Raw genomic sequence first — 17,758 nt, forward strand, 5'->3', positions numbered from 1 at the left:
GCCAAGCTAAGTGTCCCTGCTCCTGAAACCATCTCAGACTCATGAGATGGAGCCCAGAGTTCAGTACCCTCCCGGTTCCCCAGCTCCCGCTTCCACCGCAGCTGGGACTCCTCCTCCTCGGGATGGCTCCTCCCCTGCCCTTTCCCAGCCTCCCGCTCCACGCCATTCCATCTTCCCCACGAGTCCCGGGAGCCCCATTCCCAAGATTTAATGACGCGCCTCGCCATCGGTCCAGGCCCTGCCGCTGACTTACTCTCCACAGCGAGAGTGATGGGCTGGCTGGTCTTGTTGTCCCCGTTCTTGTCGTTAACGGCCTGCACGTAGTAGCGGCCCGCGTCGGGTGCCACGGTCGACAGGATGACAAGGGTGTTCTCCAGGGTGATGGCTCTGGGGGGCAGAAAAGGACTCCTCTGAGGGGGGGGGGCCTCCAGGGATGCGATGCCAGCTGGGACATGAAGCCAGGCACCCAAGAGCCCCTCCTCCAGCCCACCCCCCGGAACCGCTGACTGCCTGAACTCTAGCCACGATTAGTTTGCAGAGAATCCCAATACTTCGCCAGCGCTGGGGACCAGATACAGAGCATGCCCCATGTCTGAGAATGTCCAGGCAACGCTTCTCTGCGTCCACCCCAGGCCTGGCTAGGGGCTGGAGCTCCCCCAGAATTCTACCCTTTCGGGTCATCTCTGCACCAGGAGGGTCCAGAACTAAAGAAATTCATTCCCAGAATGAATGAATGATGAGATACATTTAGAAATGAGCAGACCCATTCCAGAATCACTGCCTTAGCCTAATCCCGAATCTGTTTAGGTTGATTCAAAAGCCACAGCCTGCCTGTGACACAGCCTTCTGGGGTTCACACGTCCCCCTCAGCCCCCTCTTAGGGTGAGAAAAGGAAGTGAAAGTGTTAGTCGCTCAGTCGTGTCTGACTCTTTGAGACCCCATGGACTGTAGCCCATCAGGCTCCTCTGTCCATGCGATTCTCCAGGCGAGAATACTGGAGTGGGTTGCCATTCCCTTCTCCAGGGGGTCTTCCTGACCCAGGGGTCAAACCTGGGTCTTCTGCATCAGGGCAGATTCTTTACTGCCTGAGCCACCAGGGAAGCACCTCCATTTCCTTTTCCCTGAATCCAGCCAATAAAAGGGGCTGTCAGGGCTGGCTGAGAGGGGGAAGGGAAACCGGCTGGGCAGCGGGGTGCAGATGGAGGCGGTTTGCTGTCAATCTGGTTCCTGGGATCCTGTCACGTAGCCCCTCAGCCCCCACATCCACAGGTCGGGCGAAGGGCTTGTCCAGGTGGAAGCTGGGCACCCTCCGAGGTGGGTGCAGGACCCCTGCCCGGGCCAGCTCTGCCCAGCACCTCCTCTTACCCATCCTCCTGATGAGGAGCAAGACCATTAGTTTGTCGAATCTATCTCCGGATTTTAATGTGATATGCCCGAGACAGCTGTTAAACATCCTTAATGTTAGTTTAACAAGGACAAATCCAGTTGAATTCTTTTCAAATTCTCCCATTAGGTGAATGTGACAGACTTTTAAACGGGCTCTCAAATAAACATCCCCGTGAACGCCTCTCCAGCTTGGTCTCTCCCAGCCAGCCTGGGCCGGGTCCCTCCTAATTCTGGCTTTCGGGGTTCCAGTGCTGGGTCTTATATTGCCTGTCGAGCTCCAGGAAGTAGGAAGACAAAGCCTTCCTCCCCAAACCCTGGGAACCCTAATGATGTCCTTTTTTTTTTTTTTTTCCTGAAGAGCTCTTTTAACCTCCAGCTAATCCTAAAGGAAGTCAACCCTGAATATTCATTGGAAGGACTGATGCTGAAGCTCCAATACTTTGACCACCTGATGTGAAGAGCCAACTTACTGGAAAAGACCCTGATGCTGGGAAAGATTGAGGGCAGGAGGAGACGGGGACGACAGGGGACAAGATGGTTGGATGGCATCATCCACTCAATGGACCTGAGTTTGAGCAAGCTCTGGGAGATGGTGAAGGACAGGGAATCCTGGCATGCTGCAGTCCATGGGGTCGCAAAGAGTCGGACACGACTGAGGGACTGAACAACAAATGAGGTGATGGGCGTGAGGACAGAGCCAGGCTAAAATATTTTAAAGTCAACACACTGGCACAGGGATGGTGACCATGTCCTCATGGGAATCTCCTGCAGGGACCCTGGTCCTTTAGTGCAGCTTGTGGAGGTGGGTGAAGGCTGGTGGGGAGGGAGGCTGCCTAATCCCGAATCTGTTTAGGTTGATTCAAAAGCCACAGCCTGCCTGTGACACAGCCTTCTGGGGTTCACATGTATCCCTCAGCCCCTTCTTAGGGTGAAAAAAAGAAGTGAAAGTGTTAGTCACTCAGTCATGTCCGACTCTTTGCGACCCCGTGGACTGTAGCCCACCAGACTTCTTTGTCCATGGGATTCTTCAGGCAAGAATACTGGAGTGGGTAGATATTCCCTTCTCCAGGGGATCTTCCCAACCCCGGGAGTGAGCCTGGGTCTCCTGCATCACAGGCAGATTCTTTACCGTCTGAGCCACTGCTGCTGCTAAGTCGCTTCAGTCGTGTCCGACTCTGTGCGACCCCATAGACGCAGCCCACCAGGCTCCCCCATCCCTGGGATTCTCCAGGGAAGAATACTGGAGTGGGTTGCCATTTCCTTCTCCAGTGCATGAAAGGGAAAAGTGAAAGTGAAGTCGCTCAGTCGTGTCCGACTCTTAGCGACCCCCTGGACTGCAGCCTACCAGGCTCCTCCATCCATGGGATTTTCCAGGCAAGAGTAGTGGAGTGGGGTGCCATTGCCTTCTCCGGTCTGAGCCACTAGGGAAGCCCTAAAGCTCTTTAAGTTGGCAGGAAATAAACTTCCATGGCGCTAAGTCCTGGGTTTGGGGGTCTGTCTGTGAGTCAGAGTCAGTGGCTCTGACTGCCTCTGGAGGAGAGCATTGTGTCCAGGACCCCTGGGGCCTGGGTTCGAGTTCCCAGTGCGGAGTGAGCAGAGGGCTGCGACTGTCCTCAGCAGGAGGCTAACAATAAAGGACCCCGGGCTAACAGCCTTCAGCACGATGACCATCCCCTTGACAGACAGTTCCGGCACGACTCTGTCCCTCACTTCCAAAGTGCTCCAGCTACCTGCGGCCCTCAGGAGGGCTTCCAGGCAGCTCCCCTAGGAGCACCCACGCTGAAGGAAGCTGCCAGGGTCCTTGCAGGGCGTGGACATCAGGGCTGCACTCTCAGGCAGAGGCTGGGTTACGTTCTTCAGCCACACTCGTCAGGTTCAATTTCTTAGGTCTTTCCCACTTCTCTGATTGGTCCAAGTCCTTCCCATCTTTCATTCCCTCCAATGAAGCCAGCCCTTTTTTCCTGGCTCCGGGGGTGGGGAGCAATTGATCATTTAATTAAGAGTAAAATAAATCACCCTAGAACCTGCCCAAAGCCCTCAGCGTGCATCTTTGTTAGGAATCTTGTCTCCTTTTCAACAATGAGTATCAAGGAAGGCGGGGGTGGGGGAGTGGGGGGGGTGGCTGCTAATCTCTGCTTCCGCCCCGGGAGGGAGAGCGGTCCTCTGCAGATAGCGCAGCCCCTGCACCCCGACGGCTGATAGCGCTCATCAGTTGCGTATCTCCGGCAAACAGACACCAGAGGATTTGTTTCCAGGGAACTTTCCTCTGGGTTATGAATATTAATCTGCTGTAATTGCTGAGATAAAAATGCCCTGTGTTCTCTTGTGTGTTTGGTAGGAGGGCTGGAGGGGGTGGGCGTGACCAGGAAGGTGTGTGTGTGTGTGTGTGTGTGTGTGTGCACGCAGCCTGAGGGCGTTCTGTCCTGCTGACAGTGGCTGTTGGGAATGAAAAGGGCAGCGGTGATGACAGAGGCCAGGGATGGTCAGAGGAGGTGGCAAGCTGTCAGGAAAGGGGTGATGGGAGTGAGGTTGCAGAAAGAGCTGCGTCTAGCGTCTAGCGGGGCAAACCCCGGAGACAGATGCTCGTGGCTCATCCATGCTGGCGCTCTTCCTGCCGAGTCTGAGCCCTCGGGGTCCTCCTCAGCCCAGTATTCCTGCAGCCACTCCCAGCTGGTTGGCTTGCAGGACACCATCATCGATACAGCGAGGGCCCGGAAGATCAGCTCAGAAAAGGGAGTCAGCAAGGGGCTGGGACTTGCTGCCTGTCTCAGCAGCCGCGCGGCAGGGTGATCCCCTCCTGCGATTCAACCTCGGTCTCCGTGTTAATGGTCCTCACTCGCTGGTTTTATTGAACTTTCATTAGGCCTAAGGGAGCCTGGTCCTCACACGCAGCACCAGTCCACCTGTGAACCTGGGGTTTCCCACCCCCCAACCATCACCTGCTCCTTAGCAGCACCTCCGCCAGGTGACTCTCTAGTCCTCTCAAGTGCAGAGTTAATTTCCCTGCGTCTTGAGTCTGACTTCTATCACGTAACTTGCCTTGACCAATGGGATGTTAGCGGAACCTTGACTTTGTTTCTTCTGCGACTGCCAGGAGGAGATGTTAGGGCCGGCTGGCTGGAGGCTGGGACAAGCGGGGCAGAGTGGACTCATCCAGACATTCTAATCAGCCAGCCCCGAACAAGCGAGAGAGCCAGGCCAAGTTCACCAATTTGCTGACGTGAATGATAAATGCATGCTTATGGCATCAGGCCATTGGGACCACTTATTATGCAGCATTATTGTACCTGGAGGTAACGGACACATTCCAGGACAGTGGTTCTCAACTGTGGCTGTATGCTAGAATCACTGGGGAGCTTTTAAAAATCCCGACGCCTAGGTACACACTGTTTCAACACAATCAGAGCATGTGAGGGGCAGAATCTAAAGATCAATATATTTTAAATGGTCCCAAATGATCTCAGATGGTAGCCAGGCTGAGAATCACCAGATCAATTTTCCACAAGTACAATCCCTTTATCCTGTTTAGCCCCCATGTCTTTGTACCTGCTCTCGAATAATTTCCACACAAAAGAGAATTAAAGATCTTGATTCTGGTGGTCCACTGGTTAAGAGTGTGCCTGCCAATGCTGGAGAGATGGGCTCAGCCCCTGGTCTGGGAAGATCCCCCATTCCACGGAGCAACTAAGCCCGTGTGCCACAGTCTCTGAGCCCACGAGCCGCAACGACTGAAGACGGTGTCTTCAGAGCCCGTGCTTGGTAACAAGAGAAGCCATCGCAATGGGAAGCCCTCTCACCGCAACAGAGAGTAGCCCCCATTCCTCGCAACTAGAGAAAACCTCTGTGTAGTGATGAAGACCCAGCACAGCCAAAAATAAACAAATACATACATATTTGGGCTTCCCTCACAGCTCAGTTGGCAAAGAATCTGCCTGCAATGCAGGAGACCCCAGTTTGATTCCTGGGCCTGGAAGATCCGCTGGAGATGGGATAGGCTACCCACTCTACTGTTCTTGGGCTTCCCTGGTGGCTCAGCTGGTAAAGAATTCGCCTGCAATGTGGGAGACCTCAGTTCAATCCCTGGGTTGGGACGATCCCCTGGAGAAGGGAAAGGCTACCCACTCCAGTATTCTGGCCTGGAGAATTCCACGAACTGTATAGTCCATGGGCTCACAAAGAGTCGGACACGACTGAGCGACTTTCACTTCACATACACATTTTTAAAAAGACATTGAAACTATTATACAAAAAAGGCCCTGACTCTGGAGTCAGCAAGCCTGGAACCAGTTGCATGAGATTTGGCAGAGCAGTTAAGCTCTGGGGGCCTTCACTTTACCGTCTGTAAAATGGGGATAAAATCAGCAGTGTCATAAGGTTCTCCTGAGGGTCATTCATTCAACAAATACTTCCTGAACGTGCACTCCGGGGATCGAAAAGGCAGTGAGACAGAGCACCTCTCCCTGGGAGGTGTGTGTCTGTCCTGGAGCAGAGGGTGATGTGGGGTGTGTGTAGCAGAGGCTGGAGGACATGCGGGTGCTCCATACAGCACGGTGTTCCCAGGATGTTACTATGTTACACGATTATAACAGCTCTCATGGAACCTCATGCTCCCCGAAGGCAAGAACTGGCCATCTCCGCTGGCACTTCCTACAGAGACTGGACAGGCTCCGCCCACAGCGGCCCTGCGGCCCAGGTGGACCAGGACAAGGGTGGCCTCCCTCCTCTGCTGGGAGCAGGCGAGAGTGGGAGTCCTAAAGGGGAACGCCTCCACTGGCTGTCTCCCTGGGGGTCAGGAGGGCCGCTGCGTCCCACCCTTGACCCCTTGCCCGCCCTCCGGGGAGGTGTCGGCTCCATCCCTCTACCCACAAGCCCGGCGGCCACCACCCCTGACCTGGGCTACACAGAAGGGCCCTTGTTAGCGCTGAAAGGACCGTGTGTGCCTCTCCCTGCCAGGCCTCCCCTCCTCCCCGCAGCCAGAACACACAGCCGCGCACACCCATGGACACCCAGATACACCCGCTTGGCAGAAGCACCCAGCGCCGTTCACCCTGCCTGGGAAGTGCCAGCGCCTGCCTGTGCGCCCTGAACCCTGGCCTGGAGCCACGGGGACGGAGCCCCTGTCTGTGCCAACTTGAGCTTTTGAAATGCTCTGAGAGGCAGAATCATTCTCCAGCTGAGAGACAGAGGCCAACACCCTGGGATTCCCCAGGAAGGCCGAGAGCTGTCCTAGTTCCAACTCTCGGCCCGGGGTTTCCCAGAAAGGCCCCTGGGAACCCGGCTTCCCTCCGTGGGGACTTCCCCCGCCTGGCTCCACCCCAGAGCGGAAAGGGCCCTGCGTCCCCAGCGTCTGGGGGCTCCGTGTGGCCCCGGGTCTCCTCTCCCGGGCGCGGCTGGCTTCTCACACCCACCCCCGGAGGGGACGCTCACATGCGGCTGCTGGGCGGGATCTTGCGGCCTTCCCGAAACCAGGTCACCTGCGGCCGCGGGAAGCTGGAGATGCGCGGGGCGCGGATGACGGCGGCCTCTCCGTGGGAGACGCTCTGGTGCTTCTCGCCCTCCTCGAAGCTCCCCATGTCTGCGGGATGGAAGAGCACATGTAGGGGTCAGCGAGTGGGGGTCAGCGACCTAGACTGCCCGGCTCCTGGGTTGGGAGTGGTGGGAGGAGACGGAAATTGCGGGGCAGGCACAGGATGACCACCGGGAACGGCCGCCAGGTTTGGACCACCTCGCGTGGCCCCATCACCCCATCCCTCATGACGGCAAGCTCGGCTTTGTGCTTTTGGGCTTTATATCCATTTACATCTGTATGTACACGAATCAATGGATTCATTCAACAACCATGAGACGTCAGTCATTATTTCAAACAGTTTACAATGGAAGAAAACATACCCTCCTGAAACAGGCTGGTTGACGTGTCCAAAAGCACGTACGTGGCTAGGATGGGGCAGAGGCAGGATTTGAGCTCAGACCCCCGGTCCCTGGTCCCCTGCCCTGTACTGTGGCAGGGGTTTAAGTGTGGGGTGAAAGGCACTTCTGGGGGCCAGCTTCCCAGGCCCTTGGGTGCAGCGTGTGAGCCTGCACAGACGTATCAACAGAACACCATGTCGCTCCTTTAGAAGCATGTCTACCCCACTGGCAGATAGAGAGGGGACCCCTGGTCCCAGCTCTGATGTCCCATCAGCCCGGAGGAGAGCAGCAGAGATGTGGTGGGAAAGCTTTGATTGCCCACCTGCCTGCTGGCGTCAGGGTGGGCTCCGACTCTAACAGCAGAGGCTTTTTTATTTCAAAAAAGAATATGTTTATTTATGTCGCGCTCCGGCTCAGTTACTAAGTCGTGTCTAACTCTCTGTGACCCCAAGGACTGTAGCCCACTGGGCTCCTCTGTCCATGGGATTCTCCAGGCAAGAATACTGGAGTGCATTGCCACGCCCTTCTCTAGGGGATCTTCCCAACCCAGGAATCGAACCAGGGTCTCCTGCATTGCAAGCAGAGTCTTTACGAGCGGAGCTTCCAGGGAAGCCCATATATATATATATATGTATATATAACTAATCACTTTGCTGTACACCTGAAACTAACACAACATTGTACATCAATTATATTTCAGTTAAAAAAAATGATGGTTGCATCAATATTTATCTCCCATCCAACATGCTCCTCTTACATTGTGACTGACACTCCTCCCACTGAGAGATGGGGGCTATGTCCCCTCCCCTTGAATCTGAGGGACTTGTGAGTACACTGGTAGAATACGCCAGAAGCGAGGCTGTGTGACTTTCAAGGCTAGGATATAGCTTCCACCTGGCTCTCTGGACACTCCTGCTGGGAACCCTGCCGCCCTGTTGTAAGGGGACTCAATCTAGCCCACACGGACACAGGAACAGCTTTTGTGGAGAGGATCCGAAGTCCCAGATGACAGCCAGCCTCAACTCTGGACGTGTGACTGAACATGTGAGCCCTCAGATAATTTCAGCCCCCAGCCTTTGGGTCTTCTAGCTGAGACCTCCATCATCAAAGAGCAGAGACAGGCTGTTCCCACCATGTTCTGCAGACTCACAGAATCTGTGAGTGAGACAAATGATTGCGGTCCACCCCCGGAGGGGGAAATGGCAAACCCCTCCAGTATTCCTGCCTGGACAATCCCATGGACAGAGGAGCCCGGCAGACTGCAGTCCATGGGGTGGCAAAGAGTTGGACATGACTGAGTGACTGACCAGTGCATGATGTTTGGGGTTAATTGGTTATGTAGCCATAGAGACAGGAAGAGTATATTAAAGTACTTCTAAAACTGTATCTAATATTCATTGTGTCAAAATATTGGAATCCTATGCATTTTTCACAGTTTTAACACCAACCTCTCCAACAAAGATTACCCCCACCACCCAAATAGTTGCTGACCCTACGTCAGGTTTCTTTCTAGTTGGACTTCACATGGATTGTTTCATTTCATCTGCATAATAATACGACAAAGCTCAATTTTCCTAAATACGCATCTTTTAGTTGTTTACTAATTTCTATTACTTGGCTCTGTCTATAAAAAAATTGCATCAATAAATCACATTGACTTCAGTTCTCACAATAATTTTATCTATTTAAAAAATTTTTCACAGAACTCTGAAGATATATTTGAACAATTTAAAGCAATTTCATGGTAATGGTGTTTCTTTCTTCTCTCTCGGGTTTTATTAGCTCCATTTCGTCAGTGAGGAGATTAAAGCTCATGGAGATAGAGTGGCTTATCCAGCTTGAAAAGTTAGGGCGGGGCCGGCCAGCATCCATCGAGCGTCCAGACTCGTCCCTGCCTTTGCATGCCCTCGCATCCTCTGACTTAGCCCCTGCCTTCAACTTCTTCATACACCTTCTCTATCTCTTTCTGCTACACTGAAATCTTCATGAGGCAGTTCTATTTAATTACATTCATGAGGAAATCCCTCTAAGATACCTGGCCCCATACTCTGCACACAGTAGTTTCTCTCTAAACTCCTCAAATACCAGGACTTCCCTGGTGGTCCAGTGGCTGCGACTCCTGGCTCCCAAAGCAGGGGGCCCGGGTTCAATCCCTGTTCAGGGAACTAGATCCCACACGCTGCAACTGAGGTCCCACATGTTGCAACTAAGACCCAGTGCGGTCAAATAAATTCGTATTTAAAAAGTCACCCAGTACTGTCATGGAACAACCCTTTATTGAATTCCTTCCGTGAGTCAGGCAGGCTCTGCGACAGGTGCTAAAGAAAGCCGTGGTCCCTGCCCTTTGGAACTTATGCAGGGTTAGGGGAACAAGCATAAGAAAACCAACCGACAGCCACGCAGGGACATATTGCGACAACAGGACGGAGAAACAAGGTTTTTCTAATAGAGGAGGCATCAGAGAAAGTCTGCTTTATCTACTTCAGACTGGGAGGTGGGGTGAGGCTTTTTAAAAAAGAATTATTTATCGTTTTTGGCTGTGCTGGGTCTTCGTTGGGGGTGGGCTTTTTTCTAGTTGCAGGGAGTGGGAGCTTCTCTCTAGCAGTGGCACGTGAGCTCCTTGTGGCGGCGGCTTCTCCTGTTGAGGAGCACGGGCTCCAGGGTGTGTGGGCTCCAGCAGTTGTGGCTCCCAGGCTTAGATGCTCCACGGCACGTCGGATCCTCCTGGAGCAGGGATTGAACCTGTGTCCCCTGCACTGTGCAGGCGTATCCTTTACTACTGAGCCACCAAGGCAGCCGGAGTGAGGCTTTTTAAAGCAGAGATATATAAACGATAGGTGTTAGCCGCGCGCACGCGTGTGTGTGTGGTTGGCAGTAGTAAAAGTCCAGAAGGAGGAGAGTGTGTGAAGACTAGGAGGTAGGAGAGAAGGGCTAGTTAGAGAGAATTTAAAAAATGCCTATGGGGTAGGCTGGTGGATTTGTGCCGTGGATGGATGATTGAATAGATGGATGAGTGGATGGATGGAGGAAGCGAGGGGCGGAGGGATGGTGACTGTACGTACATACGGCAGGATGGACAGATGAAGGAGGGGCAGAGCTGACCTTGGTCCAAGTCTTGCTGCTGCTGCTCTCATCCACCTTTCCATCTCACAATCATCTCCCCTCGCTATGGCTCTGAGAGCCCCAGAACGCTCCCGGTTCTCTCCACTCACTTTGCCAAATGGGCTTCCTGGGTTTGCCCAGGGAGCCCCTTGTCTCTGCCCCTGGGACCAGGGCACAGGCATCCTGAACGCCAGCTGCAAGGGGGCTGCTTCGCCAGCCACTGCCGGGGAAAGGCTAGAGAGAAGTGCACGCTGGTGGGGGGGGTGGTCCAGGATCTCCTAGGGAAACTCACTCCCACTGAGGTGGAAACACAAGGATTTATTTACTACACTTCCTCTCGGCGACGCATGCTGGTTAATATACCACACTGTGCCTTGCAGCACTGATCTAACTCCCTACGAATTCCCCTGAGAGCAAAGATGCATAGGCCTGGGGCACAGCTAGACGGGGCCTAAAAATTATTCCTTATGTCTTTGTTCTATCTTAAAACGTCTTGTAAAGCATGCATTCCACTTCAGAGTATATTTACCGCTTTTAGTTATTTTTAAAACTTTTTTTCCCCTTCTTTTGGCCATGCCATGCAGCGTGTGGGATCTTAGTTCCTCAACCAGGGATCGAACCCATTTCCCCTACAGTGGAGGCGTGGAGCCCTAACCACTGGGCCACCAGGGAGGTCCCACTTTTAAAATGTTTTTCTTATGAAAATGTCATGCATAAAAAAAGAGGGACTATAACTTCATGAATAGTTCAAAGAAGAATAAGTGCTCACATACCCACCACTGGGAAAGGCTGAGGGCAAGAGAAGAGGGCAATGGAGGATGAGATGGTTGGATGGCTCAATGGACGTGAGTTTGAGCAAACTCCAGGAGATGGTGAAGGACAGGGAAGCCTGGCGTGCTGCAGTCCACGGGGTCACAAAGAGTCAGACACGACTGAGCCACTGAACAACAACAACAACAACCCACCCAGTTTAAGGAACAGAACACGAACCAGCCTCACCTCCCTCCCCGACAGCCTCCTTCTCATCACCGCCCCTGCCCCCCAAGAGGTCTAATTGCCATCTTGGATGTGGTGTCCATCATACCATTGCTTTTTTTCTTTCTTTCAAGTTTCCCCGTATGTAGATGCATCCTTGAACAGATTATGGTTAATTTAGCCTGTTTCTAAGCCCTCTGGATTATCTTGTATGTCATCTGCTCTGATTGGCTTTTTTGTGCAACATGTTGGTTGGGAGCCCCACCTCTGTCCCCGTGCTTGGGTTAGTCATCTTCAGAGCTGCCTGGGTGTCCATGTATCAAGGCAGCGCCGTGCTGCTGCAGGCGGGCTTGTTATCCATGTTCTGCTGTCCTGCTGAGAACAGTCTCCATGTGGGCCTGCTACACTCCTCCTGAGAGAATCACAAGGGGATGTGCCTAAAGGTGGAATCGCTAGGGTTGTAGGCTGTGCACACGTTGATCTTATGAGATAACGCCAAGCTGTTTTGCTGATTTGTATCAATTTGCCAATTCACACTCCTATCAGCAGTGGTGGGAGTTTCTGTTAATACCCAGTCTTGCTAGACTCTTTGGTTTTTGCCAGTCTGGTAGTCATGAGATGGTACTTCATTGTGGCTGTGCTTGTTTCCTATGAGGATGCTATTTCTCCATCCAGTCACGGCTGCACCTCCAACCGTCCATGACTTCCACTGCATCCTAAGTGACATCAGGACATCCAGCTGCACCTGAGGACGTCACCGCCTGACCCCAGTGCCCTGCCTCCTCAGCCACACCTCCTCTTCCCTTCTTCATCTAGTACTCCACTCGGGCTGAGGATTAAGAAGAAGGGGCCCACCTCTGGCATTCCGGACATCAACCCCAGCCCATGGGACAGTGGCGCTGATGCCCTCAGCTCTCATTTTGCAGAAGGGGCTGCTAAGCTGCCTCAGACAACAGGGAGCGGGAGCCCTTGGCCCCGTGATGGGTGGGCGGGGCTTGTTGCCGGGGCTGGGGGTTCCAAGTCTGAGCCACCCACCCACCCACCGGTGAGGCTGGGGTATGCGTCAGGGGACATTGCCCAGGTGAGGAGGACTAAGAGGTGCCCACGGAAGCTGGATGCTCACTCCAGAAGGTTCTCCCAACCCTCTCAGTCACTTAATCCACTTGCCGCATGCCAGAAATTTATGGCGGCTTCACAAAAACAAAGAGACTCAGGGTGGGGCCAAGAAGGGAGCTGGTGGGGGGGGGTGATGTTTTATTGACTTCTCTTTAATTGCTGTAATTAAAAACATGTAAAGAAGCTTTTGTAACGACTTTGCCATCATCATTAGTGGTTAGCACAGCTGCCTTATTAATTTCCCATTAGAACCTGATTCACAGCCCTTCTTTGGGAAGTGAGGGGTGGGCGCCAGGGGTGGGGCCTGCCGGGCCTGATCTGACCCAACCCCGCCTGCTGAACCCCCAGGACAAAACCCTCCCACCCTGGGGGGCAGAAACTGGCAAGATGGGAAGATGCAGGGTCTGGAGAAGCATCCGTACACTACCCATCCTCAGAACCGTGGACAGTGTAAACAGATGGAGGGACAGACAGATACAGGCTCAAGCCTGGGAGAGCCCCAGGACTGCGATGGGTGGGGGAGGGGAATGATTTAAGGTGGCACCCGCTGTCAGGGTGCTGCAAGCAGATGGTGAGTCCCTGAGAGGGAGCGCCTCCTTAAATTTTCCATTCTCCTTGCCTCACCCTAGCCCCAGCCCTGGAGAGCAGAGGATGGTACCTTCCAAGGTACCATCAGACAGAATGAGAAAGGCTGTGGATGTCTATTCCAGGAAGCCTTCCCTGGTTGGCCTGGCAGAGAAGAAAGTGTACTCTGCCACCCCGAGGGTTCTCCGGGCTGGGGGCCTTTCATGATGGTTTGTGTGCACTGATTTTTAAAAAATCTTTATTGAATTTTGTTACAACATTGGTTCTGTTTTATGTTTTGGTCTTTTGGCCTCCAGGAGTGTGGGATCTTAGCTCCCAACCAAGGATCAAACCCACACCCTCTGCATTGGAAGGAGGCTTAACCACTTGACTGCCAGGGAAGTCCCTTGTACGTACTGATTGATTACTCACTGTGAGCAATCTACCTAGCCCAGCTAGGTAGGAACTAACATTAGCATTCCTTTTTAACAATGAGGAAATGAAGGCACAGAGAAGTTAAGTAACTTGCCCAAGGTCACACAGCTAGGGATAAGCGGTTGCTTGCTTGCTCAGTCGCTTCTGCCGTGTCCGACTCTTTGCTACTCTATGGGCTATAGCCTGTAGGCTCCTCAGTCCATGGGATTCTCCAGGCAAGAATACTGGAGTGGGTTGCCATGCCCTCCTCCAGGGGATCTTCCCCACCCAGTGACGGAACCCGGGTCTCCTGCATTGGCAGGTGGATTCTTTACTGCTGAACCACCAGGGAAGCCAAGGGATAGGTGAGGGGAATTTGAGCTCAACGTTTGTTCATGGCTGGGTCCGTGGCTGGGTTCACAGCTCCTGTCTTTGGTTGACAGGGGGAGGAAGGAGGAGGGGGATGGTAGAAATACCAGCTGTGGGACCTTGGGTTGTCCTCAGATCATTTTTTAAAAAATTTATTTGGCTGCATCGGCTCTCAGTTGCGGCACGTGGGACCTTCCTTGATCGGGTGGGATCTTTTGTTGCAGTGCGTATATTCCCTACCTGTGACGCGGGCAGCATGTCAGCTCTTAGTTCCCCGAGCAGAGATTGACCCCACGTCCCCTGCATTGCAAGGCAGAGTCTTAACCACTGGACCACCAGGGAAGTCCAGTTCTCGGACCTTTCTGAGGCTCAGTTTCCCCATCTCAAGATGTAGCCTTCCTACCTTGGAGACCTGCCCCAGGGACCCACAGAGGGAAGACATTTGCACAATTACACTGGAGGGCGCGGGGTTTGGGAGGCTCCTCCGTGTTTCCTTAGCATCTCCTTAGGGACGCGGTGTCCAGCTTGGACCTGGGGCTCAGACTGTTCTGCAGGCTCCTGGGTGTGTGCTCACCTTTGCAGGGGGATGGAGGCTGTGCTCCCTTTTCTACCTGCAACCCCTGCACTCCCCAGGGGCCCAGAGCCCTAAGCTAGTCAGTGACTAGATCAGGGCTGGAATCCACGCTTTCTCTCCCCATCCCCACAAGGGTCATGACCTGGCACGTAAAGAACCCTAAAGCTTGCTGTCAGCATTTTTTGTCTGCTGGTCCCAATGCAGGGGACTGGGGTTCGATTCCTGGTCAGGGAAGTAAGACCTCATATGCTGCAACTAAAGATCCCACATGCTGCAATGAAGACCAGGCACAGCCCTCTAGCTGCACACAGGTGGACAAAGAGACAGACCAATCCAGAAACACATTTGCACACCCACATGCATGAACCCACAGCCACCCTCCAGCACAGACAGACACATGCTCTTGGGCTTTCTGCGGGCTGACCCACGGCCGCGCCTGCGCCGCTGGACTCTGGACACCCGCTAAATGGAGCTCCGTGGGAGACCTCTGGCCGCCGGCCGCGGCCCTGACCCGGCATTTTAATTCAGTGCTTTTCCCTTCTCTGAGTGAGCCGAGTTGTCCTTACTGCTGATTTATGGGACAATCGGTCCTCCGCTTCTGATTACGGTCGCTCTCCGTAATTATTATAAACACTCTTCGCTTCACTTGAGGCTTTCTTCTCAACTTCTCTCCCCTGCTTCTCTCCAAGGCAACAAGCTCTCTTCCGCGTTAAATCCGAGTCAAGCCCTAGTGGGCCTTGCATGAGAGGGTCTCTTTAGTTTTTTTTTCTTTTTTGGAAGGCAAGCTACTTTCTTTTTTCATTTTTATTATTTTTAAATTTCATTTTTGGCCATGCCCCACCCCATGTGGATCTTAGTTCCCCAACCAGGGATTGAACCTGTGCCCCTCCTGCTTTGGAAGCTCGGACGCCTAACTACTGGATCACCAGGGAAATCTCAAGGGGGTCCTTTTTGAAAAAAAAAAAAAAAAAAAATCAGGGCTCATTAAGGTTCCCCACACTCCCGTGGCCCACTGGGCAACCTTAGATGTCTCCCCCTAAAAACCCCAGAATGAAACGGCCCATAATGAGGCTTCTTTCTAGCACATGGCAGCTGTGTTAGAATGGGGAGTCTGGGAAGGGGATATTGCGTCACGGGGGTGGGGTGAGCAGAGCTGATTGGTGCATTGGGTTCTCCCGAGGCTTCTCTCATCCCCCATCTGAGGATGCTCTTCTGGATCCTGGTGGCAACGAGGGGAGGCCGTCACCCGAAAGGCTCAGCAAAGGTCTATTACTTTACCCTCTGCTCGCCTGGTCCTTCCAGGAATTCTGACCGCTTACCTCCCCTCTCCCTCTTAGAGCTGAGACCCACCACGAGGCATCTCGTAGTGCTCCCCGAGACTGGGGACCTGCAAGCTCTTACTGCTCCAGGGCTGGGCGAGCTGGAGGATGGAAAGTTCAGGTTGTGGGGGTGCGTGCGTGCTACATCTCCTCAGTCGTGTCTGACTCTTTGGGACCCCATGGGCTGTAGCCCACCAGGCTCCTCTGTTCATGGGATTCTCCAGACAAGAACACTGGAGTTGGTTGCCATGTCCTCTTCCAGGGGATCTTCCCAACCCAGGGGTCGAACCTGCATCTCTTCTGTCTCCTGCATTGGCAGGCGGCTTCTTTACCACCAGCACCACCTGGGAAGGTCATGGTGGGGAGGCGGGACCCTGGGAAATCTGCCAAGAAGACCCTGGGGAAGTCTGCCATGATGAGGATCCCCCAAGTTGGAGGCCAAGCCCAGAGGAGACCCTCTAAGCAGGTGGCAGGCCTCCTTTTCAAAAAGGAAGCAACCGGTCCCATCTAAAGAGTGCTGGGGACTTCCCTGGCCATCCAGCGGTTAAGACTCTGCACTTCCAATGCAGGAGGCACAGGTTTGATCCCTGAGTGGGGTACTGCTGCTGCTGCTGCTAAGTCGCTTCAGTCGTGTCCGACTCTGTGTGACCCCACAGACGGCAGCCCACCAGGCTCCGCCGTCCCTGGGATTCTCCAGGCAAGAACACTGGAGTGGGTTGCCATTTCCTTCTCCAACACATGAAAGTGAAAAGTGAAAGTGAAGTTGCTCAGTCTTGTCCGACTCTTAGTGACTCCATGGACTGCAGCCTACCAGGCTCCTCCATCCATGGGATTTTCCAGGCAAGAGTACTGGAGTGGGGTGCCATTGCCTTCTCCGGGGTGAGGTAATAGGATCCCACATTTGGCGCAGCTATTAAAAAAAAAAAGTAGTGCTGAACTCACAGCCAGCAGAGGCGTGTGTCACGTATCGGTGGCGTGGCTTTGAGAGCCGGGGCCTTGGTTCCGTCGGCTCTAAGTGGACGGCACTGGCCTAGATGGCGGGAAGGGCCGCCACAAGCACCCACCAGCACGGGAGGCCACGGCTGCGGTTTGGCTCTGCCCCGCGTGCGGCCGGTGGGCGAAGACCCTGCAGGCCCTCTCCGCTTCACGGCCCCCCTTTCCCCGGGCCCGCGCCGTACTCACAGGCCACCTGGACCTCCGTCTGTCGCTGCAGCAGAGCGCCCATCCGGTTACGCACGATGCAGCGGTAGAAGCCGGCATGGGTGCGGTCCAGGCTGGTGATCATGTACCTGGGGGCAGATGAGACAGCTGGTGAGCAAGTCAGGCAGCTGAGGGGACGCAGGGGTCAAACTGGGGGTCAGAGGTCGCCACATCACCCTCTTCCATGACGAAGGGCTCCAGGGAGCCCTCGGCTGTACCTTGGAGTCACAGAATGGTCCTATAAGAAGATCCCTTCCAAAGGCTTTGGCTCAGGTGCCCGGGAGCGAGCCTGCACTCCAGATGCCGTCCGGGCAAAGCCATCTGGGCAGGCTGCGTGGCTTTCTGTACATGTGGCCCCGCGGCCAGAGTGCATGACCCCAAGGGGGCCCCAGGGGATGCTCTTGGGGAATGCCTCACTGGCCCCAGAGTGGCAGAGTCCGGTCCTGGGGGGAGGGCAGCTGGAGAGCAGCTGTGCAGGGCTCTCACCCTGCTGGGGGCGGGGAGGAGGCCAGGCTCCGTCTGCAAGGAGCTTCTGACAGCAAGACGTGGCAGGTGGTGGGTGCTCTTGGGTATGGAGGGGCTGGTTCCCCTGGCCCTCACCTCATGATCACCCTGCTGATCTAGGCAGTGACTAGCCCAGTGGGGAGCTCTGAGGGTCTAGGAGCTGGTACCTAGGATGCCTCCCCTACCCTCGGTGTCCTCGGGCTTACCCAACTGACTCGGGGAACAAGCTCACTGCTGCCTGCCCCCAGGCTATGCCAACCCTGGAACAGAGCAACCTTATTTGTAGGCATCACCAAGTTTTCTTCTGCATATGAGTTCTCGCATGAGC

The 17,758-nt window shown here is 54.2% G+C and overlaps 1 protein-coding gene across 1 annotated transcript in view; it reads right to left on the reverse strand.

The window, feature by feature from the left end:
* Positions 1-17,758, reverse strand: part of SDK2 (sidekick cell adhesion molecule 2) — a 268,402-nt gene that overhangs the window by 94,146 nt on the left and 156,498 nt on the right. The window contains exons 3-5 of the mRNA XM_081581340.1: positions 16,909-17,015; positions 6,814-6,961; positions 254-387 (exon numbers count right to left, since the gene is read on the reverse strand). Coding sequence (XP_081437466.1) covers positions 254-387; positions 6,814-6,961; positions 16,909-17,015 — 389 coding nt within the window. The remainder of the gene's footprint in view (positions 1-253; positions 388-6,813; positions 6,962-16,908; positions 17,016-17,758) is intronic.

Source organism: Giraffa tippelskirchi, chromosome 3, assembly GCF_054371585.1.
Source record: "Giraffa tippelskirchi isolate mGirTip1 chromosome 3, T2T-mGirTip1v1.2.pri, whole genome shotgun sequence".
In the NCBI taxonomy this organism is placed as follows: Eukaryota; Metazoa; Chordata; class Mammalia; order Artiodactyla; family Giraffidae; genus Giraffa; species Giraffa tippelskirchi.